General features: G+C 38.9%; 1 protein-coding gene across 37 annotated transcripts in view; it reads right to left on the reverse strand.

Moving 5' to 3' along the window:
- The window catches only part of LOC6580893 (microtubule-actin cross-linking factor 1), an 84,365-nt gene that overhangs the window by 19,341 nt on the left and 41,681 nt on the right, over positions 1–23,343 (reverse strand). For 15 of the 37 annotated variants that reach the window (XM_032730436.2, XM_032730437.2, XM_032730434.2 and 12 more), the window contains 6 exons: positions 22,480–23,110; positions 22,040–22,175; positions 20,838–20,921; positions 19,520–19,741; positions 12,239–12,369; positions 11,652–12,102 (listed from right to left, as the gene is read on the reverse strand). In XM_032730436.2, the coding sequence (XP_032586327.1) occupies positions 11,652–12,102; positions 12,239–12,369; positions 19,520–19,741; positions 20,838–20,921; positions 22,040–22,175; positions 22,480–23,110 (1,655 nt within the window). Of the gene's footprint in view, positions 1–1,703; positions 12,103–12,238; positions 12,370–12,519; positions 12,677–19,519; positions 19,742–20,837; positions 20,922–22,039; positions 22,176–22,479; positions 23,111–23,343 lie in introns of those variants that run through there. The other 22 variants (XM_015164518.3, XM_015164491.3, XM_044011305.1 and 19 more) reach the window with 5 other exon arrangements.

Here is a 23,343-nt window from a genome sequence, read left to right on the forward strand (position 1 = left end):
ATATATAGAGGACACACAAACGTACAATTCCTGAAATATAAAAAACTTAAGCGGCAGTAAAAGCAAGAGTTTTTTAAAGCATTTTATAGGCCAGGCGAGAGTTATGATAAGTTAGGTTTGCAAGCATTTTATAGTACAAAAAACATAACAAATATAAATAATAGTTAAAGGACGCACAAAATAACACCAAGGTTTACTACTAGGCACTAATAATTAACGAGCACTACTTTTGAACTGGGAAAACTACAAGTTTTATACTTTTTAGTATGGGAAACTAACTACGTTTTAATGAGTTTTGTTTTGTTGTTGTTCAGTAATTATTGTTTAGGATTAGTGTTAAAATTTGGGTTTATATTTTTGTTTCTTTTTTTTAATGTTGGTTGAGCAAACTCAATAAATTAAAACTGCAAACGAAATAATATAAGAATAATTGTATGTATAAAATGCTGAAAATAGGTAGAAAATCGATATTTAAAATATATGCATATAAAAAATAAATACTAAAAAAATATAGTAACTAATTTGAGTAAGCTAAGTGCAAGTTATGATTAGCAGACGAACTACATATACTAGGTATTATAGCATCTGTAGTCGGACCAAACTGTAACGTTAACTAACTTTTGAAGGGCAAAGATACTTTTAATGTATATATAAATTCCAGATACACTGAACCTTAGTTAAAAAAAAAAAAAAAACTAAAGGAATTATTACAAGTGTACAAAAATGTTAGGATCCGAAAATGGAAGATTAATTAAGAATAGATGGAAATTGCATATATATATTCTGATAGGATTGATTGCGTAGGAATACCATACAAATTTACAAATACTCTATAGCGTTACAGTTTGGTATGGTTAGGAATGAACCTCAATAAAATTCTGCCTAGTTGGAACTTACGAAAACTAAGAATACAAAATGTATTTGTTTGTAAATGTATATGTGTATGTATATGTTTTGTGTTATCGATAGATATGTATGTATAGTTATATGATAGAAAGAGATTATAAATAAATTATTGCCGACGTCATTCGTGCTGAGTAGTTATGGAGAGTAATGGAGACGCGCGTTGCGTTGCGTTGCCAGATCAAGCAATTTGATGATTGATTTTAATATTGTCTGATATGATAACAACCGATTGGTGGTGTAATTATGTTGTATGTAGTAGTTGCTGATATACATATTTCTTGCTGCATTCATAACTTGAAAAACTTTTAAAAGCAAGTTCACCAAACTTAGTTGGTTCATTTTTAAAAAGTTATGCGATAGATTTGATTTAATTGATGTGCTTTGTGAACGAGAACATATAAAATTCAATGCCATGCGCTGCAATATAAGAAAATTTTTGTCCATTTTTCAGGACAAGCAAAATAAAATAATAATATAATCATAAATATGATTAGCAAAGAAAAATTGTTTAATTTTCATTTTAGATAAGCAGACAGCTGTTAGTTAGTCCGATAGAAATAAGAATGTAAATAGCGCTATGATCGAAAAGAATGTAACGAAAATTTTGAAAAAATTATGAATATTATATAAAATTATATATATAATATACCAAAAAGTAACATGCCACGAAGTGTAAAATTTTTTGTAGTGATTTTTCGAATTTGATTTATAATTATTTTCTTTTTTTAGGTGGAAAGTAATAAAAGACCCTTTTAGTACACATAGACACAAGTGTAGAATAACTCTGTCAAACTTACCCTCTGTTCGGCTGGCAGCAGTAAACCCTTCTCGGTGGCTTTCACTAAATCAATGTTATTTTTGGGTTCGTTGGCATCGTTCAAACGACCTTCTGTGGCATCGATCAAGCCACTGCTTATTGCAGCGGCCAGTGGTAAGATGACACCAGAGCTAGGATCGCGTACCACCGTTGAGGAGGGATCAATTAAGCCGGAACTAATGGACTCGGCCAATGTATACTTCTTACGCTTGATGATATCGGGATGCATTTGGAAGGGGTCAACTAGACAGCCATTTGTTGGATTGTACAGGTTAAATGTGATGGCCTCTAGCAAACCAAATGAACGCTTGGGTGTACAAATCAAGCCACTCTCATAGGCCTCTTGCAATGTGCATAATTTTGAGGTTTGGGTATTTAATACGTTCGCCTTGTTGGCATCCATCAGGCCCTTGCGGAAGGCCTCTGGTAAACGCACGAGTTTCGCCTTGGCCAGATCTTTGACCAACGCTGAATCGGGATCAATTATGCCAGTGCCTGCGGCATCCTTAAGCGTGTATATCTTGGGCGACGTTTCGATGACAGTTAGTGAATCGCTTGCGCTGTCATCGCTGACGGGAATTATTGGCTGATAAGTTAGCATACCGGTTTGAAGATCCAAGCACTTGGATTCAGCCGCCTGATCGAATGTGACGGGTTCCCGTACATAGATCAACAGCGTGGGATCAAATGCAAAGTACAAAGCTTTAGGATCAACGAGCGTGCGCTTAGTAACATCTACAAGACCGCGTTCCTTGGCCAAAGCATATGGCAGGAATTTAAAGTTATCAAAATCGCGTACGAGCGCAGTTTTTGGATCGATTATATTGTACTTGATGGCTTCCTCAAGTGACATTTCGCGAGGTTTGCTAATAACAACGCTTACGGGCGTTTGACTTAAAAGTTCAACGCTATCTTGACGGCGTACGATTTCGCTGCGATCAGTAAGAGGGCGCGGTATGGTCACTAGTATGCCACGCGAGAAGGCTACATCGTAATTGTATGTAGATTTTGATTTCGGATCAAAAACGCGTCCCTTAGTTACATCTATGTCACTATTTTCTATAGCTACGGTTAGCGGTACTTCTTTGCCTGTTAGCTGATTCTTAAAAGCTGTACTAGTGGGATCTATAAAACCCAAATGTATAGCCTCAATTAAATCAAGATAATCGCCCGTGGTAGGATCACAGAACTTCCCTGTTTCGGATCGGTAAAGCTGCATACGAAGAACCATTTCAAGACTCAGTAGACGACGGTTGGAGACAATTAACCCACGTGCCCTTGCTGTCTGCAAATCTAGCTGTTCATTTCCCAGATTATAACAACCGTTGGTATCATCAATGAGCTGCTCCTTAATAGCATTCGCTAGACGCAGATACTTGCCAGACTCGTTATGCTTAACTAAACTGGAAGATAGACTGACAACATCCTCAACACAGGCTTCATTTAGATTCAGTTTTCGATTTGTGACTGGGTGTAAAACTTGACGTGTGCTCACATCATAAAAGCCCATAGCCAAGAGTTCGTACAGTCCGAAGCCAGCATTTTCTATATCCACAATCAAACCCAAATTCATGGCCTCACCAAGAGGCACAAAGCTGGTGCTGCCTGGTTCCTTAAAGACACCCTCCCTTCTATTAATGATGCCATTGCGACAAGCCTCACTGAGACTAAGCATTTGCTCCGACTGCTCATCAAAATAGCAAGGCAGCTGTGGATTAATGACAAAGCTCCGCATGCCCTCCAATAAAGTAATTTTACGTCCAGTCTTGGGATCAGTCAATTTTCCAGTTTTATCGTCAAAGAGACCTTGATGAATAGCACGCTGTACACTTATAGGAGCATTAACATCCATAAGAATGCCAATATTAAAGGCATGTTTTATGGTCACTGACTGGTTGTTATAAAGTAGTTTAGCATTTTGGGGATCTATGAGACCTGTGTCCTTGGCATGTGTCAAATTGAGCTGTTTATACAAACCAGTCTTGAAATCTCGGATCTGCACGCTGTGTTCGTCTATTAAATTGGTGTCTAATGCCTTAGCAAAGTTCAGCTTTTCACCAGACTTGGGATCGATAAAGTGACCATCGGTTTCATCGTAAATATTTTTCACAACCGCCTCTATGAGACGCAAGGGTTTCTTAGCCTCCACAAGCACACCTTTATCGAAGGCTTCCTTAAAATCAATATGCTGATCGTTTGCATCCCTAACCGTGCCTTGTTGACTATCCACAATGCCTGTCTCGGTGGCTACACCGAATGGCAGAACTTGACCACAAACATTGACGACCGTCGAATCGGGATCGAGAATACCCCTACGAATGGCACGTTCAGTTGTCAGTTTCTCACGCGTGATCGTATTGCTAAACTGGCCGGTCTTTGGATCGTATAAACCTCTGTAAACTGCATCAGGCAGGCTGCGTTTTCGCTTTGGCGGTATAAGAATACGGTTTTCGAGAGCTTCGTTCAGAGAGAGCTTTGTTGAAGCATACGGATTAATAACAAATCCACCAACTGGATCTAGATAGCCCTTCGTAATTGCTTCATTCAGAGAAATAATTGATTCTGTTTTAGGATCCAGTAGCACCAACTCTTCGGGATTGATGAGTTTCTGTGCAATGGCTGTCTTTAAGTCGACCTCTTTTCCGTCAATATTGAATTTGGCTGTCAAAGGATCGTAAAGACCACGCAGCAAACAATCGACAAGGGACCAAGGTTTCTTAGTACTTATCAGATAACCTTTGACGAAGGCTTCGTCTAAGCTAATATTTGGCGAACTAAGAGTGCCACGTACGGTATCCAGAAGACCTACTTTTGCAGCTTCCTTCCCCGGCACAATTTTATCATTCTCGGTATCCTTAACCAAAGTCGAATCCAACTCAACAAAGCCCATTTCAATTGCCTGCTGTAGCAGAATATCTTCACCTGTAACCGGGTTCAGTACCTTACCCGTGCTGGGCGTATAATATTCGCGCTGCAGCACCTCGGGTAGGCTCCAGGTAACGTTATCGGTCTTCACCAAACGCTGCTCAACACCAACATCAAACGGCACAAGAGTATTATTCTTGTTATCCTTAATTTGGCCCGTTGTGAGCACCAGCTCATCTTCAATAGCGCAGTCGAGCTTCAACTCCTTCTTGGTGACTGTATCCACAATCAGCGAAATCTTAGGATCAACCAAGCCAATTTCTATGGACTTTTGTACATCTACCTGATTTTGAGACTCGCTATCATACAGCTTGCCAGTCTCTGGATCATAAAGACCTTTGCGAACAGCTGCTTCTAGGGAAATAGGCTTACGTGCGCCGGGCACTAAGAAGCCCATCTGCAAAGCAAGGTCCATTGGTATTTCCTTCAATGTCTGTATATCTATGACCGTACCAGCCTGCATATCAACCACACCCAACTCAATTGCCATACGCAATGGGATTACCTCACCGCTAACAGGGTCGCGCACCGATATCGACTGTATGTCGAGTTTGCCACTGTTGATAGCATCAACAATGGAACAAACTTGACCATCGTCAAGCACCACTTTGCCTGACCGGTGATCTATTGTAACATTCTCAATTGCTGCAGGTCTCTGCTCTTCCGGATTGGCACTTATTATCCACTTACGTTCAATACACTCAAAAAATGGTATTTTCTTGCCTGTCTTGGGGTCGACCATATGACCAGTATGTTTGTCCATCAACGGACGTTCAAGTGCAACTGCTAGTGTTTCATATTTCCCTTTACTAAAGTTCTTTACTAAAATTCTATCAGGATGAAAGATATTCATATCAAACACAAGTGTTTGGAAAGAAATTTTCTGACCCGTAGAGGGATCTATGAAGCATTGAAGGTTTGTGTCGTAAATATTCAAGTTACTGAAATTCTCAGGCGTCAATTCGGTATCCACATCGACCAGATAGTTTACACGGTTGACAACTATCAATGTATCGTCTATGATTTGCAGCTCATCCAAAGGACTAAGTTGTTCGTCTTTAAGCAATGTGGATACACTTTCTGATCGTTCCTCACCATCGAGTATGACTCTGCACTCCTCGGGACTGATTAAGTTCTGTGATATAGCATCACCTATGACCAACGTCGTAGGTACTTCACGGTTCCCTGTGTGCTCCAATGTGGTGACTGCAGTTTCCACTGTATCGAGTGCTTCATCATCGGGTGTTGATTCTACAGTGCTACTACTTGTTGTAGTATGTGTTGTTGTTATTTTTGTGACAATTGTTGTACTACTTGAAGAGCTCTCAGGTTCGATTCCCGTTTGTTGAAGCTCCTGTGTTGGTTTACTACTCTTATCTGTAGTTAACGCATCAACCAGAGCTTTACCTGCCAGGATGGGCGCTCCTACTATAGCTAGTGCGCCTAATTTGGCTGCATCTTTGACATTCTTCATTATTTTGTTGCCACTTTCTCCAGTAGGTTGCTGTTCTTGTTCATGTTGTATGAAATCCACAACAGTTTGATGCTTGTCTGCCAAATCTTCAGGTTTCTTGATATTCTCCGGAGCTCTAGGTTTTTGTTGCTGATCATCTGTTACCGAAGTTACTGTGGTTATTTCTGTTGTGCGTGTAGTTGCAATTGTTGGCTCTTGACTTAAATCTTTAGGTTTTTCCGTCGCCTCCGTTGTCACGGTGACCACAGTTTCCTTGGTGGAAGAGACACTCACAGCTGGTTCTTTACGTGTTGAGTCAACCTCCTTGGGTTGTTCCTTTGAGTCAGCCACAGCCACGGGTACAACCGGCTCATCATTGGACAACTTCTTTATCTCTTCTGTTACACTGACAATTTTTTCTGGTTTCTGCTTTTCAGTTGTGGTTGTTATCGTCGTAGTGGCAGTTGTAGTGGTTGTAGACTCACTAATGGTAGGTTCCTCGACAGACACAACTCGCTTCTCCACCAAAACATTTAAAGATTCAGTTGGTTGCGGTTGTTGCTCAACTTGCTTTGGCACTTTTTCAGAGCCTTCAATCAGCTTCTCTGGATTCTCCTTGCTTGACACTATTGTTTCCGTTAGGTCTTGTACAGTTGGTTCAGAAGTTTTCGTTATTACCTTTGTTGTAATGGTTGTGATAGTGCTTTGTGATTCCGTACTAAGTGGTTCTTCTTTTATGGTTTCAGTTACTTTAGTTACTGTCTCCTGGAAAGGCGCAAGTGGTGCTGTGTAAAGTGGCTCTAATTCGGATACTTCCTTAACAGTGTTTCGCGGTGCAGGCTCTAGCGTGGATTCTTCTTCAAGTTTAACAGTTGTCTCTTGTTTGGCAGCGGCTTCCGGCGTCGGTTCTCTCTGAGCAGGGGATATAGTAGAAACGGTTTCCGTTTCTTTAGTAATCTCTCTTTCTTTTGGGATTTCCGCAATTTTAGTTATTTGCTTTGGCTGATCTGTCGGCTTATTCTTTTGTAGTTCATCAGGCTTCTCACTGATTACTGCTTGGATCGTTTCCATAACATTTGCAACTTCTTTTCCCTCTGCAATTTCCTTGTCTTTCACAGTCTCCTTAGCTTGCACAACTAATTTCTTGTTTTGTGACTCATCTTTGGATACATCAGGTATCCCTTTGTTTGCTTCGGTTGTCTTTGAGGTAGTTATCGTTGTGACGGTTGTTGTTGTTGAACTGGACGCTGTGGTTGTTTCTTCTGGCTTCGGTTGTTCTTTAGGTAAATGCAGTTTTTCGTTCGCTATAAAGTTGGCCGTTGTGCTGCTTATAAATTTCTCCGTATCCTGCAGGAGGTTATCGACCTCAGTGGGCGATTGTTTTGATGGTTCTTCCAGTCGTTGTTGAACTGTCATGCACTCGTCTTCAATAAAGCTTACTTGAGGTTTCTCTGGTTTCGCTGTTTGCAATGTTATTTCCTTGTTACTGCTTATCGTTGTTGTCGTTGTGCTAGTTTTCGTTTCCTCAGCGTTTGACTTGGCAGACTTGATTAGACTCTTCACACCACTGACGATAGCACCACCTGCCAGTACGGGGGCTGCAATGACACCCAGGGCACCCATTTTCGCAGCATCCTTAACATTCTGCAGTGTCTTGGATGGTTCCTTATTTGCTTTATCTGATCTTTCAGGAGTTTCCTTCATAGATTGAGTGGTGCTAGTTACTTGTAGCTCTTGTTTTCTTGTATCTGAGCTCATCACGACGGTTTGTGTGCGCTCTTCGACAATCACTGACTGATCGTTTGCATTTGGAACTAAAATTGGAGCCGTCTGCTCCGCTGTTTCGCCTGTTGTGGCTTTGGTCTCGCGCGTTGTTTCTTCCTCGCGTAGTATACCTAACTCCTTAGCCTGCTCTAGGCTGCACACCTCACCAGTGTTTACATTCTGTACCTCATTATTGGATATGAGTACATAACCCTGCATAAGTTCAATCGTTTTAGTGGTCACCGTGTGCACCGCACGTATTGTTTCCATGACCTCTGTCTTGGGTATGGGTTTTTGATTGACAACAAAATCGGAAAGGGGCTTAACGATTAGCGCGCCATCCTCCAGTGCTTGTCGTAACGATAATCGCTCGCTAGTCACTGGGTGGGTAAAGGTTTGTGCAGCCACATCGATAAGACCGCGCTCCAGCGCAGGTACAACTTCAATTGCATCCGCTTTGGGCGGGTATGGTATGGACATGATGAAGTCCTCATTGATAGCCTGCTTAATGGGAAGCGGTTTCTTGGTTTTAGGATGCAGTACAACAGACTTTGTGGGCTCCACAAGACTCTTCTCTACAGCAACTGGGAATATCATCCCCACGGGTGGTATTTCTACCTTGACCTTTTGCTTATCATAGCTCGCGTCGAACAGATGAGCTTCGATCGCTTCAGAAATGTTTAGAGTTTTATTTTTATAGTTGAATGTGGATTCATCCGGATTGATAATGCCCTTTTCAATGGCTTCTTCTAGGGTACACTTTGTTGGTTTATGTAGTTTGGAATGTGGGTCAAGTACTTCACAAATAATAGCTTCATGAATACTCAAGGGATAACCACTTTCGGGGTGTACAATAGTCTGTGACTGTGGATCAATAAGACCTTGTGATTCAAGTTTTGGTATGGACAGACTCTTGGCCAGGGGCATAAGGATATGATTTGTTTGCTCCGGATCAATTATCTTTTGCTCGACAGCCTGTCGCAGATTGAGCACACGATTACGCTGTGGATCCGTCACGTTACCGCGGCGTCCGTCAATTAAACCAGTATTCAAAGCTTCAGTAATATTTATAACTTCTCCTTGAGGAGTTGTAAAGTTTCGGGTATCCTCAAGTATTTGACAGGTCTCCTCATCAAGAATGCCTTTCCGTAGAGCATCCCGCGGCTTTAATATGACTTTGCGCATCTTCTGCAGCACTACAACCTTATCCTCTGTTGTTGAAGTAGTTGTTGTTGGTTCATAATCAAAGGAACGCCCGCGTTGCAGCTGATCACGTGATACAATGCCACGCTCATAGGCCACCTCAACAGGTATCTGCTCACCGGTTCGTGGATCCACCACAAAACGAACTGTGCGCAATGCACCCTCGGCAGCTACAAGTGGGGCACCTACCACGCTGAACAAACCCAGTTTCGTAGCCGTAATCAAATCAACCGGCTGTCCCTCGGCATCAAGTATCGTCGCTGTGCGTGGATCATAAATTGATCTCGCAATGGCTTCTGTGACCGAAATCTGTTGCTTAGTTGTTGGATCCACGATTTTGATAAGTTGCTCGTCAACTAGGCCCTGACGCGCGGCATCAAAAATGTTCTCTGTTTCTCCGTTTTGTGTGAATATGACGAGCCCTGTAGATGGATCGTAAATGGCACCTGGTGCTATTTGCAGTGGTTCCGGTGATGCCAATTCACGCTGACATGTGTTCACTTCTACGAATCGTGGTGGAGCATCCTTCAATGGCGTCGATACCTCCAACACATCGGGCATGTTGTTTACTCGTGTTATGCGCAAAATAGTCTTCTGACTGGCACCACGCGTTGCCGGTACCGTCTCTAGTATAATTTTACCTTCCGAGATAGCGCTGCGCATGCCCAGAACTTGTTGCCTATTGTTTGTATAGTTGCCATAGCTGTCCAAGATGTCACGCTCAAAAGCTGATTTTACAGATATTTTATCTCCAGTGTTGGGTTCGATAACAGCTACGGATAAATTGTTAATAATCTGCTTATCTATACACTCCTCGAAGTTTACCAGACGATCTGTGCCCTGAACATGGAACACACCTGTGTCTGGGTTGAATAGACGCTGCTCAATCGCATCCTTTAGGCGCCAGCCACCAGGCGGCAGCTCCATAATCTGACGCTCTGTCACATTCTGTTCCAAATAGCTGCTCTTCTCCAGATTAATGAACTCTGAAACAACGCGTTGTGGTTTGACTAACTCCTGAGAAATTGGTATTTCAACTGACTTTTCAACATATTTTGTATGTTGGGTGTTGAGTTTGATAGGCTCTGCTTCCGGTATAATTTGTTTTGTGACTATTGTTATGGTTGATTTGGTCTTTTTACGATTTGTGGGCTCCGGCACCGTTTGATTACTATCGGGTACAAGAAGCCCATAGTTGAGCGCCTGCTGTACAGAGTAAACATTTCCCGTTTTGGGATCTTTAAATAGTTGTCTATCCTCATCAATGAAACCCTGACGCACTGCCTCGGTAAAGGTCAATAAAACTGTATCACCAGGCTCCTGAGAGCCGGCACGTATGGTCACATACCGATTGATCGTCCTAGTCACAGTCTCTGTGGTCAACGTAATGTTAAGCAGGCTGCTCAACAGTAAAGCACCCTCGGGTGTGATGAACTTTCGCTCAATGGCGTTGTCCAGAGGCACTGTTTCACCAGTCTTAGGGTCGAGCAAATAACCAGTCTTCGGGTCAATCAGATTGTGATAGACCAAGTCGAATACGCTAAGCTCCTTACCACTGGCATTGTGCACACCAATACCGCGACTAAACATTTCATAAACCTCCTGCCGCACCAGACCCTCACCGACGGCTACCTCTAGTGGAACTAGACTATCCCGACCTGTCTCTAAGGCAAAGCCCGTGCTCTTGCGACGTAAAATATCACGCGAGAGGGCCACATTAAAGCTAACATAATCATTGCTACGCAAATCTTTGAAACCATCGATATCAAAAATAGAACGCTGCGATACCGAACTGATCAGGCCACGTTCTACAGCCTCGGGTATGCTAATTAGCTCCCCAGTCATGAAATCACGATATTTACACTCCGCTGGCAACACAATGCCATCTGCAATAGCTTCCTGCAATGTGATTAGCTCACCCTTACGTTTCGTTATGCACTTGAGGTGGTTGCCATCTAAGACACCTGCTTCGATGGCCTGCATAATACTTAATTTTTCGCGACGCATGGGACTTGTGATCAGAGACTGTTTGTCCAGCAAATTTAAATCACATATATCTTTAAGAGTATACGGCTTAACAATCAATTGACGATTACGTGCCTCCAAAAAGCTAAGCTTCTCTTTGGTTACCTCGTTTAGATAGCGACCGGTCTTAGCATTCAAAACGCCCGATTTTAATGCGTCTTCTAGTGTTATTTTTACATCGCGTTTAGCATCGACTACTTCGCGCACACTCGCATCGATCAGCTGATTGGCAATAGCCGAATCCAAACGGAACTTATCACCAGAATTACGATCTACAATCCAGCCAGCATTATCCACCAGGCCATGGGCAATGGCATCACTCAAACACAGCGCATTCGATTTAATTGTCACCGATTCGTGCCGTATCAGATAGCCACGTTCGTACGCCTCGGCCAGGCTGATTGTTTGGCCCGATTTGACACGATACAGGCCGGTCTTGGCATCCACACTGCCAGCACATATGGCATCGACAATATTTCTAGGTTTCTCGGGGGACGCCACATCCAATGGGGATTGCGTTGGCAATGGCAACTGCTCTACTGTGACTGTGTTGTTTACCTTGATGCGTTTCTCCGCCGTTTCATAGCCGGATTCCGCTTCGCTTATCTCTCGCTGTATCACCTCCAGCAATGAGAGTTCACGTCCGGTCGCATCTCGTCCTGCACCTGGCTGTAGCAACTGTATCGCCAGCTGTGCATCGATCAGACCCTGTTCGGCGGCCTGTTCAAGTGATATGCGACGCTCACCCACAAGCATTTCACCAGTGCGAAAGTCCAGAATGCGCAACTGTATGGCTTCGCCAATGGTAAGAACGCGTCCTGTGCGCGGATCACGTATGCCGGCAATATCGAGCACAGAGGTAATATTACCTCCCCTCTTAAGGCTACGTATCTCATTGAATTGTATTTGCGACTGTGGAGTAACTCCTGATTCCTGTCCAGCGGCATCTATGCCATCGCTGCTGTATATGCTTTTTGAAGAGCTTTTCGTTGTTTTCGTTGAGCTGAATCTAGAAACAATTGAATCAGAAACAATTGATGTAAGAAAAGTGTAATCTAATTTGATTTTTGCTCTAATGTCTTCATATTAAAATTTACATTTTTTTCTAAGTGTATTTAATTGAAATTTATGGCAATTTCACTTACTGTGTTGTGCTATATGTTGTTGTATAGAGATCATCCGGGCGTGCAGCATAGCCATCGCCAGTTGGCACGCTGCCTGCACTGAAGTCAACTCTAAAGGTCTTGAGCGGTTTCTGCAGACTTTCAGCGTATTGCTAAACCAGTCAAGAAAAAAGAAAAAAATGCTCATTAGCCAAAAATGAAAAACAAAAGTTGCGTATTTAAAATTTTCACTTGAGAGAAAGAGAGAGAGATTGTTGGGGATTGTTGTGGTAATTTTTGGGGGAGATTGGGGATTGCATTACCTGAAACTCGAACGCGAAGTCATAGTCACTTTCCTCTGCCACATGGACAGTTGTGGTATGGGATTTGGTTTTAGTTTGGGCCACTTTGCGACCCGATCTATGCTGAGGCATGTCTAAATCTTGCGTTTCTTTCAATTTGACATAGTCATAGCCAGCACTGGTAGGTATAGGCACTTGATTTAATTCTGACGTTTCTTCAATGCACTGCGAGATTTATAATAAATTAAAAAGCGAACGAATTCACGCACATATTTTCGTCTTCAAAACTTGTCTCTACTCATTACTATTTCCTGCGACTGTATCCGTGCATGTGTGTGTTTGCAAATGCTTTATGACAGTTATAAATGTGTTGCGATAAGAGCCTAAATTAAAAGCCAAAACGTTATAGACCAAACAAAAAGAATGTAGAAAACCTACTAACAAAATAATTCTAGAGACTTTAACTATGGTTGGTTTTCAAGTCGGTGGCATAGATCTTTAACAGTTTTTATTTTAGGTAATAAAAAATTAAATCCGATATATGATTTAAAGGCCTTTTAATTTAGGCAGTAAATTAGAAACTATCGTCAATCAAATATAAACTAAAAGAGTGCAAACACGAGCTTGGAGAACTTAAAATGTTATATTTCTAGCATATCAACAGAATTAAATTTAATTTTTTTAAGACTAAGATATTTTTGTCTAGCACCTCTCTAATCTGCAGGTCGATACCTAAAAATAAACTTGACTGCCTAAAAATCACCTAACTTGTGGAATTCATTTTCATTCACCAAAAATCAAAACAAAATAAATAACATTTAAAATTCCGGCATTTGATGACTTATCAGTGCTCTTAAACCATTAAGTATTGTATTTATCAACTAACCATACTAAAGCGTACACCATATCACACACACACAAACTTAAATATTAAGTCAGACACAGAAAGCAAAAGCAAGCCTTTGTGAAAATAGAAATGACGCTATTATTGAGGGCCACACACACAGTCAGACAGATATACAAATACGAGCGTACTGCAATAAATAGCCGGTAGATATATATAACTATACATATCTATATATGTATATACGGCAGATATAGAGTGCCGAGTATATGGCTATAACTCTCAAAGTGATTTACTTCGACTCGGGTGATTACCCTTCCCGAGAAGTGCATAATTAAGTTTTATCTTTGTTTGCATTAAGCAAATACAAGGCCAGCATTGATAGATGACAGAGTGCCAGGAAAACGGTATCTCTGATATCTCAACATATGGCCATATGTACGTTCAAGCTTTGAAGCAGCAGCCACGCGAAATTGGATTTATTCAGCAAGACAAATACCAGATTAACTTTCAGATGTGAAATATGCGTAGTTTAACCGATAGTAAAATGTTCACAAAGTTGGAAAATTGAAGAGACATACATTGGATTAATTCATTATTGTAATTATGTTTAAAGAATCTTTTAATTTAGTAAATGAACGTCATAAAATCATAAATAGATGTTACGATTCAAACTTTATAACTAATCGCAGTACCCTTAGGTAGAGTATGAAGCGAATTTAAAATTCAATTGACTGTCAGACGTGAAGAAATAAACAGAATTGTATTTGCCCCAATTTATTTTATCAGCAACCACAATATACAACTTGCTAATGGAGTTGCTTTACTTTAAAGTCTGTTCGGCAATAAAAAATTAAAAAAACAAAAAAAAAAAATAAAATAAAAAAAAAATTCTTAATTCTTAATTTACGCTGCCGCAATCACTTTTTCTTTCTCTTTTCTCACTGCTCATTATTCAAAGCGGCTGTCGAAGGTCGCCCTAGAGTTAGTAGCGGCAACAAATAAATTATAATTAACAAAAATGCAAAAAGCAAAAATATATATACGAATAAAAAAAAAAAAAAATTAGCAAACACATTAAGAGCGTATAAACACACACACACACACACACACATTGAGAAGCGAACACAAACAATGATGTCATCCGTAATTTCTATATAATCTAAAACAAGTTTGCCGTGCGCCCACAACAAAAACAAAACGCACACATACACACACCATAACACAATAACAACAGTTAAATGAAACTGAGAGCTCCTGCAAAAAGTAGGCCTTAAGTTGCCCTCGCTCCGCTCTTGTGTTGGTATGAGATTTGCGCTTGACACGCTTTAAGAAGCTTTGCCGGCTAAACGACGAGCTTTCCGGCTGCAACACGCTGCATACCGGACGCCGCACGCTGCACAACTAAAATAGGCGGCGTCACGATGCTTCTCGAGAGATGTCGCATTCGCTTTCGTTTGGTTTTTCTTCTAATTTAATAGATCACACACACACACGAATAACAACTAAAAATACTTGCGTGTGTGTGTATGTGTTTAAGGCGGCGGCCAACATTTTTCTGTCTAGTTTAATCGATAAAGAGCAGCGTAATGCATGTGTGAGAAATGCAGAAAAAAATCCAAGCGCAATGACATATGAAAAGTTGAACGAAAATGTAACAACAAACAGAAAAGCGCGAGAAAATGAAAACCAAACAAACAGAAAACACATAAAATATGATAAAAGAAGAAATATGATAAAAGTCCTAAAAATAAAATAATACGTAGGTGACATATTTTGTATATGTTTTAGCCATCCAACTAGATTCTGTAGCCTAGGTCAAAAATATAAAATGAAGTGAAGATAAAGGCTGTAAATCACCAAATCATTACCATCAGAAGCATATGAAAGTGAAACTAATTGGCTAAGAATGAAACTATAGGAAAGAAATCTGAAAACGGAGTCTCTGAAACTATTGAAAATGAATCTAAAACTCCGACTCGAAACTAAAAGTACCATTAAAACATTTGCTACTTTGAAAGGTGTGTCCAATTAGACACTAAGAATAAATAATTCTACTAATCATGAAAATGTTTATGTTTATTCTATGCGTAGGCAAAGAAGGAAGTGTCTTAAAAAAAAAAGAGTTATGATGTTTATTAATGCAGGTTTATTAATGCAACTGAATTTAATCAGAGAATAATTAAATTGTGTTTGTTCGAAATATATATGCATACAAATTTGAAAACACAGAAAACTAATACGCTCCATGGCCCTGCATTCGCGCAGAATATATTGATAATCAAAAGTATATAAATTTGTTAAAATCTGACTGCAACATATTAGATGGAGAAATTACAATTTTATTTAAAAACTCTTGATTAGATTAGGCCTTCAGCTACGGCTTGCTGACAGACAGCGCTGATGGCAGTCATTGATAGTCGTTGTCAGATGTCACTAGCTTAGGATGAGTGTGCATGTCTCTCTATATATGTGTATATAAGTATATATAAATATATGTGTGTGTGTTTTACATGTGCGTGTGTAGGTCAGTTGACTAGTCTAATGGATCTAGTTAAGCGCAACACTTTTAAATACACTTTTTATAGCCGTTTCGAAATTGTTTTTGGGGCAATTTTCTTTTAACAAGCTCTGGACTCGTGCAATTTGTGTTGGCTCATTAAAAACACAACTCCCTCAAAATAAACCAATTTGTTGTTCGTTTTGTCTGCCTTCATTAGCACTCAAATAAATATAGAGTATGTGTATGTCCACATGTGTATTTAACAAAAAAAAAAAAAAGCATATGGATTCTTGCGACATGTTCAAGGCTATATGAATATTGCATATGTTATTTCTTGGTTTTATTTTATGTATTTCGTTGTATTTTCAGTTTTCTTCATCTTTTATTTTCAGTTTCACACTTCGAATTCTAGGCGATATTTTGCTCTTCTATTCAAATTTGAATTTTATTTTTATTTTTTTTATTTTTTATTTGGCACTGTGAATGACTTCATTTTCTGAATTCGTATTTGGCTCTCGTGTGGGCCGCAGAACTTTATATAAAATATTTAAATTTCTATTAAACAAATAAAAGCGGGCCAGAGACGTGAATGTCGAGTATTCAATTGAAGGCACGCACACAGCTAAACTAACACAGATACAATCGCACTTTCTACTTGTATGTGACAACGCGGCGTATGAGCATTGTCACGCCGGCCCTATACGTGATGTATTCTTCTATTATTATTTTATTTTTCGTTGCTTTTTGGGTTAGGGTATTCTGTTGGGGTTTTGCTTACACGCTTCAAATATGTGCAAAAAATAAATGAGATATTTGTAATTCAAATGAATTTATTCAACTTAAAGGGCAACCTTATTTAGGTTTTTTAGCCTTTGTTCACGCAAACACACACAGAGAAACACATACGCGCGCACACACAAAAAACTTCTTATTAGTTTAAGACACGCGTCGCACGCGTTCAGTTTTACGTCGTTATACAACCACGTCGCATTTGATACTGAACGGAACTCACAGCCGTAGTTCATACGGCCCATGAGAGCGGCCAGAGCTTTTGAAATTATTGTGCTAGAGCGCGAGCTTTTGCAGAGAGCAGCCAAATATGCCGGCTATGCGCTCATCAGCTGTTGCTCTTTCCGGCTGATTATCAACTAAAATCCATTTACAAATGCCTATTCGATTCCTAAGCGGTCAAAATGTTGCAAACAATACACGGAAGTTCGGGTTCCAATGACAACAACGTGGTCGAACAATGTTATTTGTCTACCGTTCGCAGTTTGTTGTTCTTTTTCTTTCTTTTGTTGTTTTTGGGGCCTGTCAGAGAGCTAAGATTGAAAATTTCGGTTGTTTTCGATTTTTGGTAAGAAGAAATAAATAAGAACAGAAGCCGACAAACGGCAACTGATCAAATGAAAAGATACCCTGGAGACAGACTTCAAATATATTTTCTTATACATTAATGAGTTTTGTAAAAACTTTATAAAAATATATGAATACCTTTAGTCATAAGGGTTTTGATAAGTATACAAATAAAACTAACTTTTTGAGCCGTACACAAATGTGCAACATTTTGACATCATAGTTAAATCCATAGCAGCTCTACAGGGTATTTACATAAATATAAAAAATAACAAAAGGGAAAACCAGTTTGCTGTGTAGTCAAATGGTGAAGCTAACCTTCTAAATAGCAAAATGCTCATTCACTCCACTTAATGCCAAGCTTGGCCGCCCATGTTATGCATATCAAGTTAAGCCTTAGACATAAACCCCAAAGCTGGCAATGAAGTTGTCTAATACATATATATGTATATAGCTATGCCTAGTAGCATTTCATGATGTCACTCTCAGTCAAGAGCAAAACCTTTAAGAACACAATGGACATACATATTTAGAGTATAGATTCTTAGGTAAAGAGTGCTAATTTTGTTAAGGGCCCTGCGAATACCTCACTTTGAGTGTGAGCTCATGACAACACCGAGATTAATACTTGATCGGTTGCTGACCCACACAACTAACGAAGTGGGGAAACAGTCCTTTCTCTATCTCCACTCATTAAATGTTAATTGCAAATTAAATATTTACACAACTCTGCAAACATGGGCAATATTTGAGTATGCTAAAATAGAAGAGAAACACACACCAAAACGAGTTGAATTTTATTTTAATTTTCTGTTTTTGAACTCTGTGGTAAAATGAATTTTTTAATTGAATTTCTGGACGCATAAATAAAAAAACTAGTTGCCAAAAATAGTCTACGGGCAACAGAAAAAATATATAAAAGAAACAAAATCTAAAGAGTTGACAGTTGAAATAATTATAGCGACAAAAAGTCAACAATGAACTGTTGATGACGTTGTTTGGCATTGAATTTCCTACAAGCGAAGATTAGGTATCCGAAAAATATGCGAAATATGTTTATAATATATTCATATTGACATCATGTTATAAATAGAATTCTTAATTGCTAAGTTGACTTCATTTGCCTAATTGGTCAACAAAAACAAAAAATAATAATAAAAAAAACTAACTTCTTATATACGACACATAGAGGTGAAACTTTATATAGATAAACTCGTATATCTTCTAAGTGCAATTTGCACATTAGACAAATGATTGTCACGCGCATAAAAAAGATATAAAATGAAATAAAATAATTTACTTTTATGAAAAAAAAAAAATAGTTTAACATTTAGATATATTAATCAAATGGTGATTTATGGGACAACATTTCAAACTCTGACAACGCAACGGAATCGCGCTCTGATGTCATTATTTTGCGCGTAAGTATGTGTATGTGTGTGGGTCTATCTAATTTGAAGGTTAATTTAATAATAGCATTGCATAAGGCTAGCAAAAAGATACAAAGATACAGATACAAATACAAAGTGCGCTAGAATTGGAAGAGTATTCATTGAAACCGAAAGTAGTCTCAATGTTGTACTTGAAGCTAAGATGCTGTAGATAAATATGATATCAGCTAGCAGTAACAATTAAACTGTACAGTTGTTTTTGTTTTTATTAATAATAGTTCAAACGGAAATTACTTTATGATTTCTAGAAGTCTATCTATGAGACAATCAGTTTATCTTTAAAATAATTACAGTATGTATATGGAAACTATTTCTTCGTTTAATATATTAGCAATAGAATCAGAATACATTTCTTTTCGAAACGATAGATGCAAAAGACTATTGATAGATCTCATATTAACAATGTACCTATATCATCTATAAATCATACATAAAATAATTACATACAGCTCTTGAGCCGAAGAGGTTTAATATTCGCCTATGTTATGTAGATAATTTGTATAATGTGATAGAAAATATCACTTATGTTCACAATAAATATACCTTGAGAGTTCGATAACTTGTACGCCACTTAAGCCATAGATACTGACACTTAAGCACCTCTTGTTGTAATTAAACAAATATTTTGCTACCGAGCAAGTGCTTGGATACTTTGCTAAGGTTACGTCATTAAAATTTCGTTACCTATAATTATAGATATTTTTTCAGTCATTGTACGACAATTGACGTTTGTATCTAAATTTAGCACTTGGCATCAGGAGTTGTGCAGCTCACGCTCGCGCTCACTCACTCTCTCTCTCTCTCTCTCTCTCTCTCTCTCTCAGTCTCTCTGTTTCTTTTTCTCTCAGTGATCATGTAGATACTCACCAGACCATCGCTGCCGTTCACCTCGATTGCAGTTTTTAGCCTCTGGGACAACTGTTCCAGCAATCTGTCGTATTTCGTATTTAGATTATCCAAACGCTGGCTGTAATACTGTGTGGCACCCGGATCACTGTCAGCCGGGCGCAGATCGCGACGCGGCGGCGAGAACGAGGGGCGAGCCTCGAGCAACCAATCCACGAAACGCAGACATTTACTATCGTAAATCTGAGTCCGTAACAACCGGTGACGTCACAAATGTTGATCGCGTTGATGACGTTGATGTTGTTGTTGTCCGCAGCATTTTGGGTTAATTTTTCGGTTAAATGTTAGTATTTTGCTCGTGTTACACAAAAGTTTAAGAGGGGTTTGTGTGGGGGTAAATATTGTTGTTCTAGTCATATATTTAGTGCTTTTTATTTCATTGATTAATCAATACGAAATTACGTTGATTACAATTGCTTTTTAATTGTTTGTTGTGTGAGTTTGGTTTGTTGTTTGTTTATAGTTGGTTGTTGTTGTTGTGTTGGTCAATATTGTTGTTGTTGTTGTTGTTTAACCCAAGTGTTATTGACGCACCTTGTACCCGTAGTTTTAAACTACTCGCAATCGCGCGCTTCACAAACGAAGCACCGAAATTTCTCGTATATGTTTTTTAAAAAGCATTAAATATTGAAAGGTTCGTATAGAGTAAAGATATAGCAGAGACAATAGACGAAAATTGTTGAGGGTAGGCAAAGGAAATAGGTAACTCAACATATAGAATATTGAATCACATAGTTGATATACAAATTTCGAAAATTGTTCACAATCACACTCACAATCACACAGAAGAAGAGGGTAAAGGTAAAAGGAGTAGATGTCTAGCACGGGGCAGGCGTTATAGATTTCTCCTTATTTATTTATCTAATATTATATAGTCTCCAACAAATGTTTATACGCAAGCGCATTAAAGTAAACAAATTTAAATACGCAGATCTCTGAAGATGGTTTTGGGGCTTCTAATATACATATATAATCTCTTTTATTTGGTCTATATGAGATCTGAAGTCAATCGTAAGTTAACTTATTGGATTTAATTTAAAAAAATATAATTGCAGATTTTTACTGAAAATCTACTAAATCGTTAAAGTACCAAAAACCTAAGAATATATAGTTGATATCGTATAAAGGTAAAACTCAAATAGAAACTCATTTTACATCTGACATTATAACATAATTTCAGTAGAAAAGTTTTTCAGAGCAAATCTATATCAAATGCCGTATGCTTAACGTATATATAGAGTTTTCAGCCATACAAACGACAGTCATTCAAAATTTTTACCTTAGCTTCGCGAATTAGACGTCCTCCAGCCACGTTGACATTTTCGATTTTTGGTTTTCGTTCGATAGCAGCTCCGAGCAGTTTCTATATATACATATATATTTATATATATATATATACATTTGCGAGGGAGGTTTGGTAGCAATTTGTGGATAATTTTTTTTTTTTTTTTCATTTTGGTATTTTTTGTAAAAATTGATTGATTGAGTTTTTGTTGTTTCATTGTGTTTGTGTTTTGTTTTTTATAGAATGTAATATTGATTTTGGTTTTTGATATTGGGTGAAAATACAAGAAATTAGACAAAAATACATATACAATTAGTTTTCAACTACAAATACGAATAAGACTACAATAATGATATGATGTGTAGATGAAATCGTAATGGCATATATGTAGATGGTATTCATATATAGAAAACAAAACTACAGATATATAACATTTACTTATAACAATAATAATATATTAAGAAATGTACTGTGTACACACGAATTGGGATATACGAATGGAGGTATTCGAGAGTTTGGGGTGTGTAGGGACATCATACAATTGGTGTGAATATATGAAGTGTATATATACATATAATACATAGCTGTGTGGAGGTATGTGTATGTGTGTATTTAGCTGCCTGACAACAGAGCAGCTTGCTACGGTTTTTATTTGTTTTTTGATTAGACAAAAACTACGAAATATTGAGAGTCTGGGGGACAAATTACAGTAAGAATTTACAGGGTATGTGGTTTGAAGGTACATTTTACAAATTGAAATATACATTTGATTCTCTACTACATATAAAAAACACAGACATTGACAATATGTCCAACACCAATGTTTTGACCCATAAATAAATTGGAATATATTTAAATGTTTATTAGGCAAAACTACTTTTTGGGCAGAGGAGTATTGGTTAAGCAAAAAATAGGTAACTACGCTTTCATTTCCAATTGACTATTAAATATATATACATCATAAAAATATTATCAATATATTTATATATACTTTGTGTTGCTTGAAAAGATATAGCCCTAAAGGGGAATTGAATGATCTCACTAAATAGCTGAGAGGTATAACTATACAATATTGGGTTTATGCTAAATATATATAGAGAAAAGTTCATATATTCACTATAAACTAACTGATCAGAACTGATTAAAGACTAATAAGTAAAAATGATATACGTATATATTAAACAAGCGCTACTCACGTCTAATTCGTAAGCTGAAGTCGCTGTGGGCATGGCCGACAGACGTTCGGTGGTGCCGTCCACCCATGACTCCTCGACTTGCACGCTCGATTGGAGATTCTTCATAAGACCAATCGCCGTCTCGCATGAGCGCATTCTGAAAAAGGCAGGTGTGAAGAGGTGAATAGGTGTATAATGTATATGGAAGCATATATGGGAACTTTAATGAAGCATATCACACAGGTTCCACCAGCCGACAGGTGATTTGGGTTGTCTTTATTCATATTCATATTCAGCAGTGGATGATTGAGACATGACTTTGATCGACAACGATTCGCTTGATCATCTATTCAGTTTTTCGGACAACTGAATAGTTTCAGAATATGTTACATATAGCAAGCATTTCGTACAGTCATATAACCCATTCCATTGAAGTTATTCTATACAATTCGAGCTCTCACCTCTCGCCCAGTTGATTGCAAACCGCACTCCAGCGTGTGTTCAAACGCTCCACGTTCGAGTGCAGACGCTTCAGATCGCCCAACACCTTGGTGGGCACGCCCATGCGTCCCAGTTGATCAGCTGCATCGTTCATCTTATCCATTTGCGGCTGCTGTTGCGTGATTATGTCCTGCATGTGGGTCAATTGCTTGAACACGTGCTGCAGTCCTTCTGCTGTGGAGGGCAAGTCCTGGTGCTTGGCCAGCTCATTCTCTAGCTCGGATATGACATGTTCGTTGTCCTCGAGTCCAGCCAGCGAAGCTTCCAGCAGCTTCAAGCGATCCTTGTGCAGGTTGCTCTGTGTGTTCAGCTCCTTCCACAACTCATTCAGGTTATCCAGCGATTTCTTTAGCACAGGCGTCTTCAAAGCTATCGTGCGGAAGGTCTCCTGCAAGTGCTTTAGCTCCGGTTCAAGCAGGTGCAGACGGCGCTCATAGTCGCCATGTATGGCAAGCACATGCTCCAGCGAATCCAAATCACGTGGCAGTGGAGCCAAAATAATCTGATCTAGCTCACGAGCCATATCCTCCAATTTGCTCTTGATGGCAATGCATTCCTCTGTGAAGATGCGACTCGCCTGTTTGCTCTCCTCTGCAAATGAATGAAGGAATTAAAACGAGGATTAGATTGAATGTTTTTTGTTTTTTGTGAAGATTACCGCGCTGCTTGGCACTAGCGAAAAGTTTCTTCATGTTGTGTTACGTTTGATTTGTGACTTGAGACTAAGTTGTGTGCTTCCTGGTCGAAGCTTCGGTGCAAATCAAGCGCAAATTAAATTCAATTCAATTAAGCGCTTAATTGGACGCCAGAGTCAAAAGTTGACA

The sequence above is a fragment of the Drosophila mojavensis genome, unplaced genomic scaffold, assembly GCF_018153725.1.
Source record: "Drosophila mojavensis isolate 15081-1352.22 unplaced genomic scaffold, ASM1815372v1 contig_81, whole genome shotgun sequence".
Classification (NCBI taxonomy): domain Eukaryota; kingdom Metazoa; phylum Arthropoda; class Insecta; order Diptera; family Drosophilidae; genus Drosophila; species Drosophila mojavensis.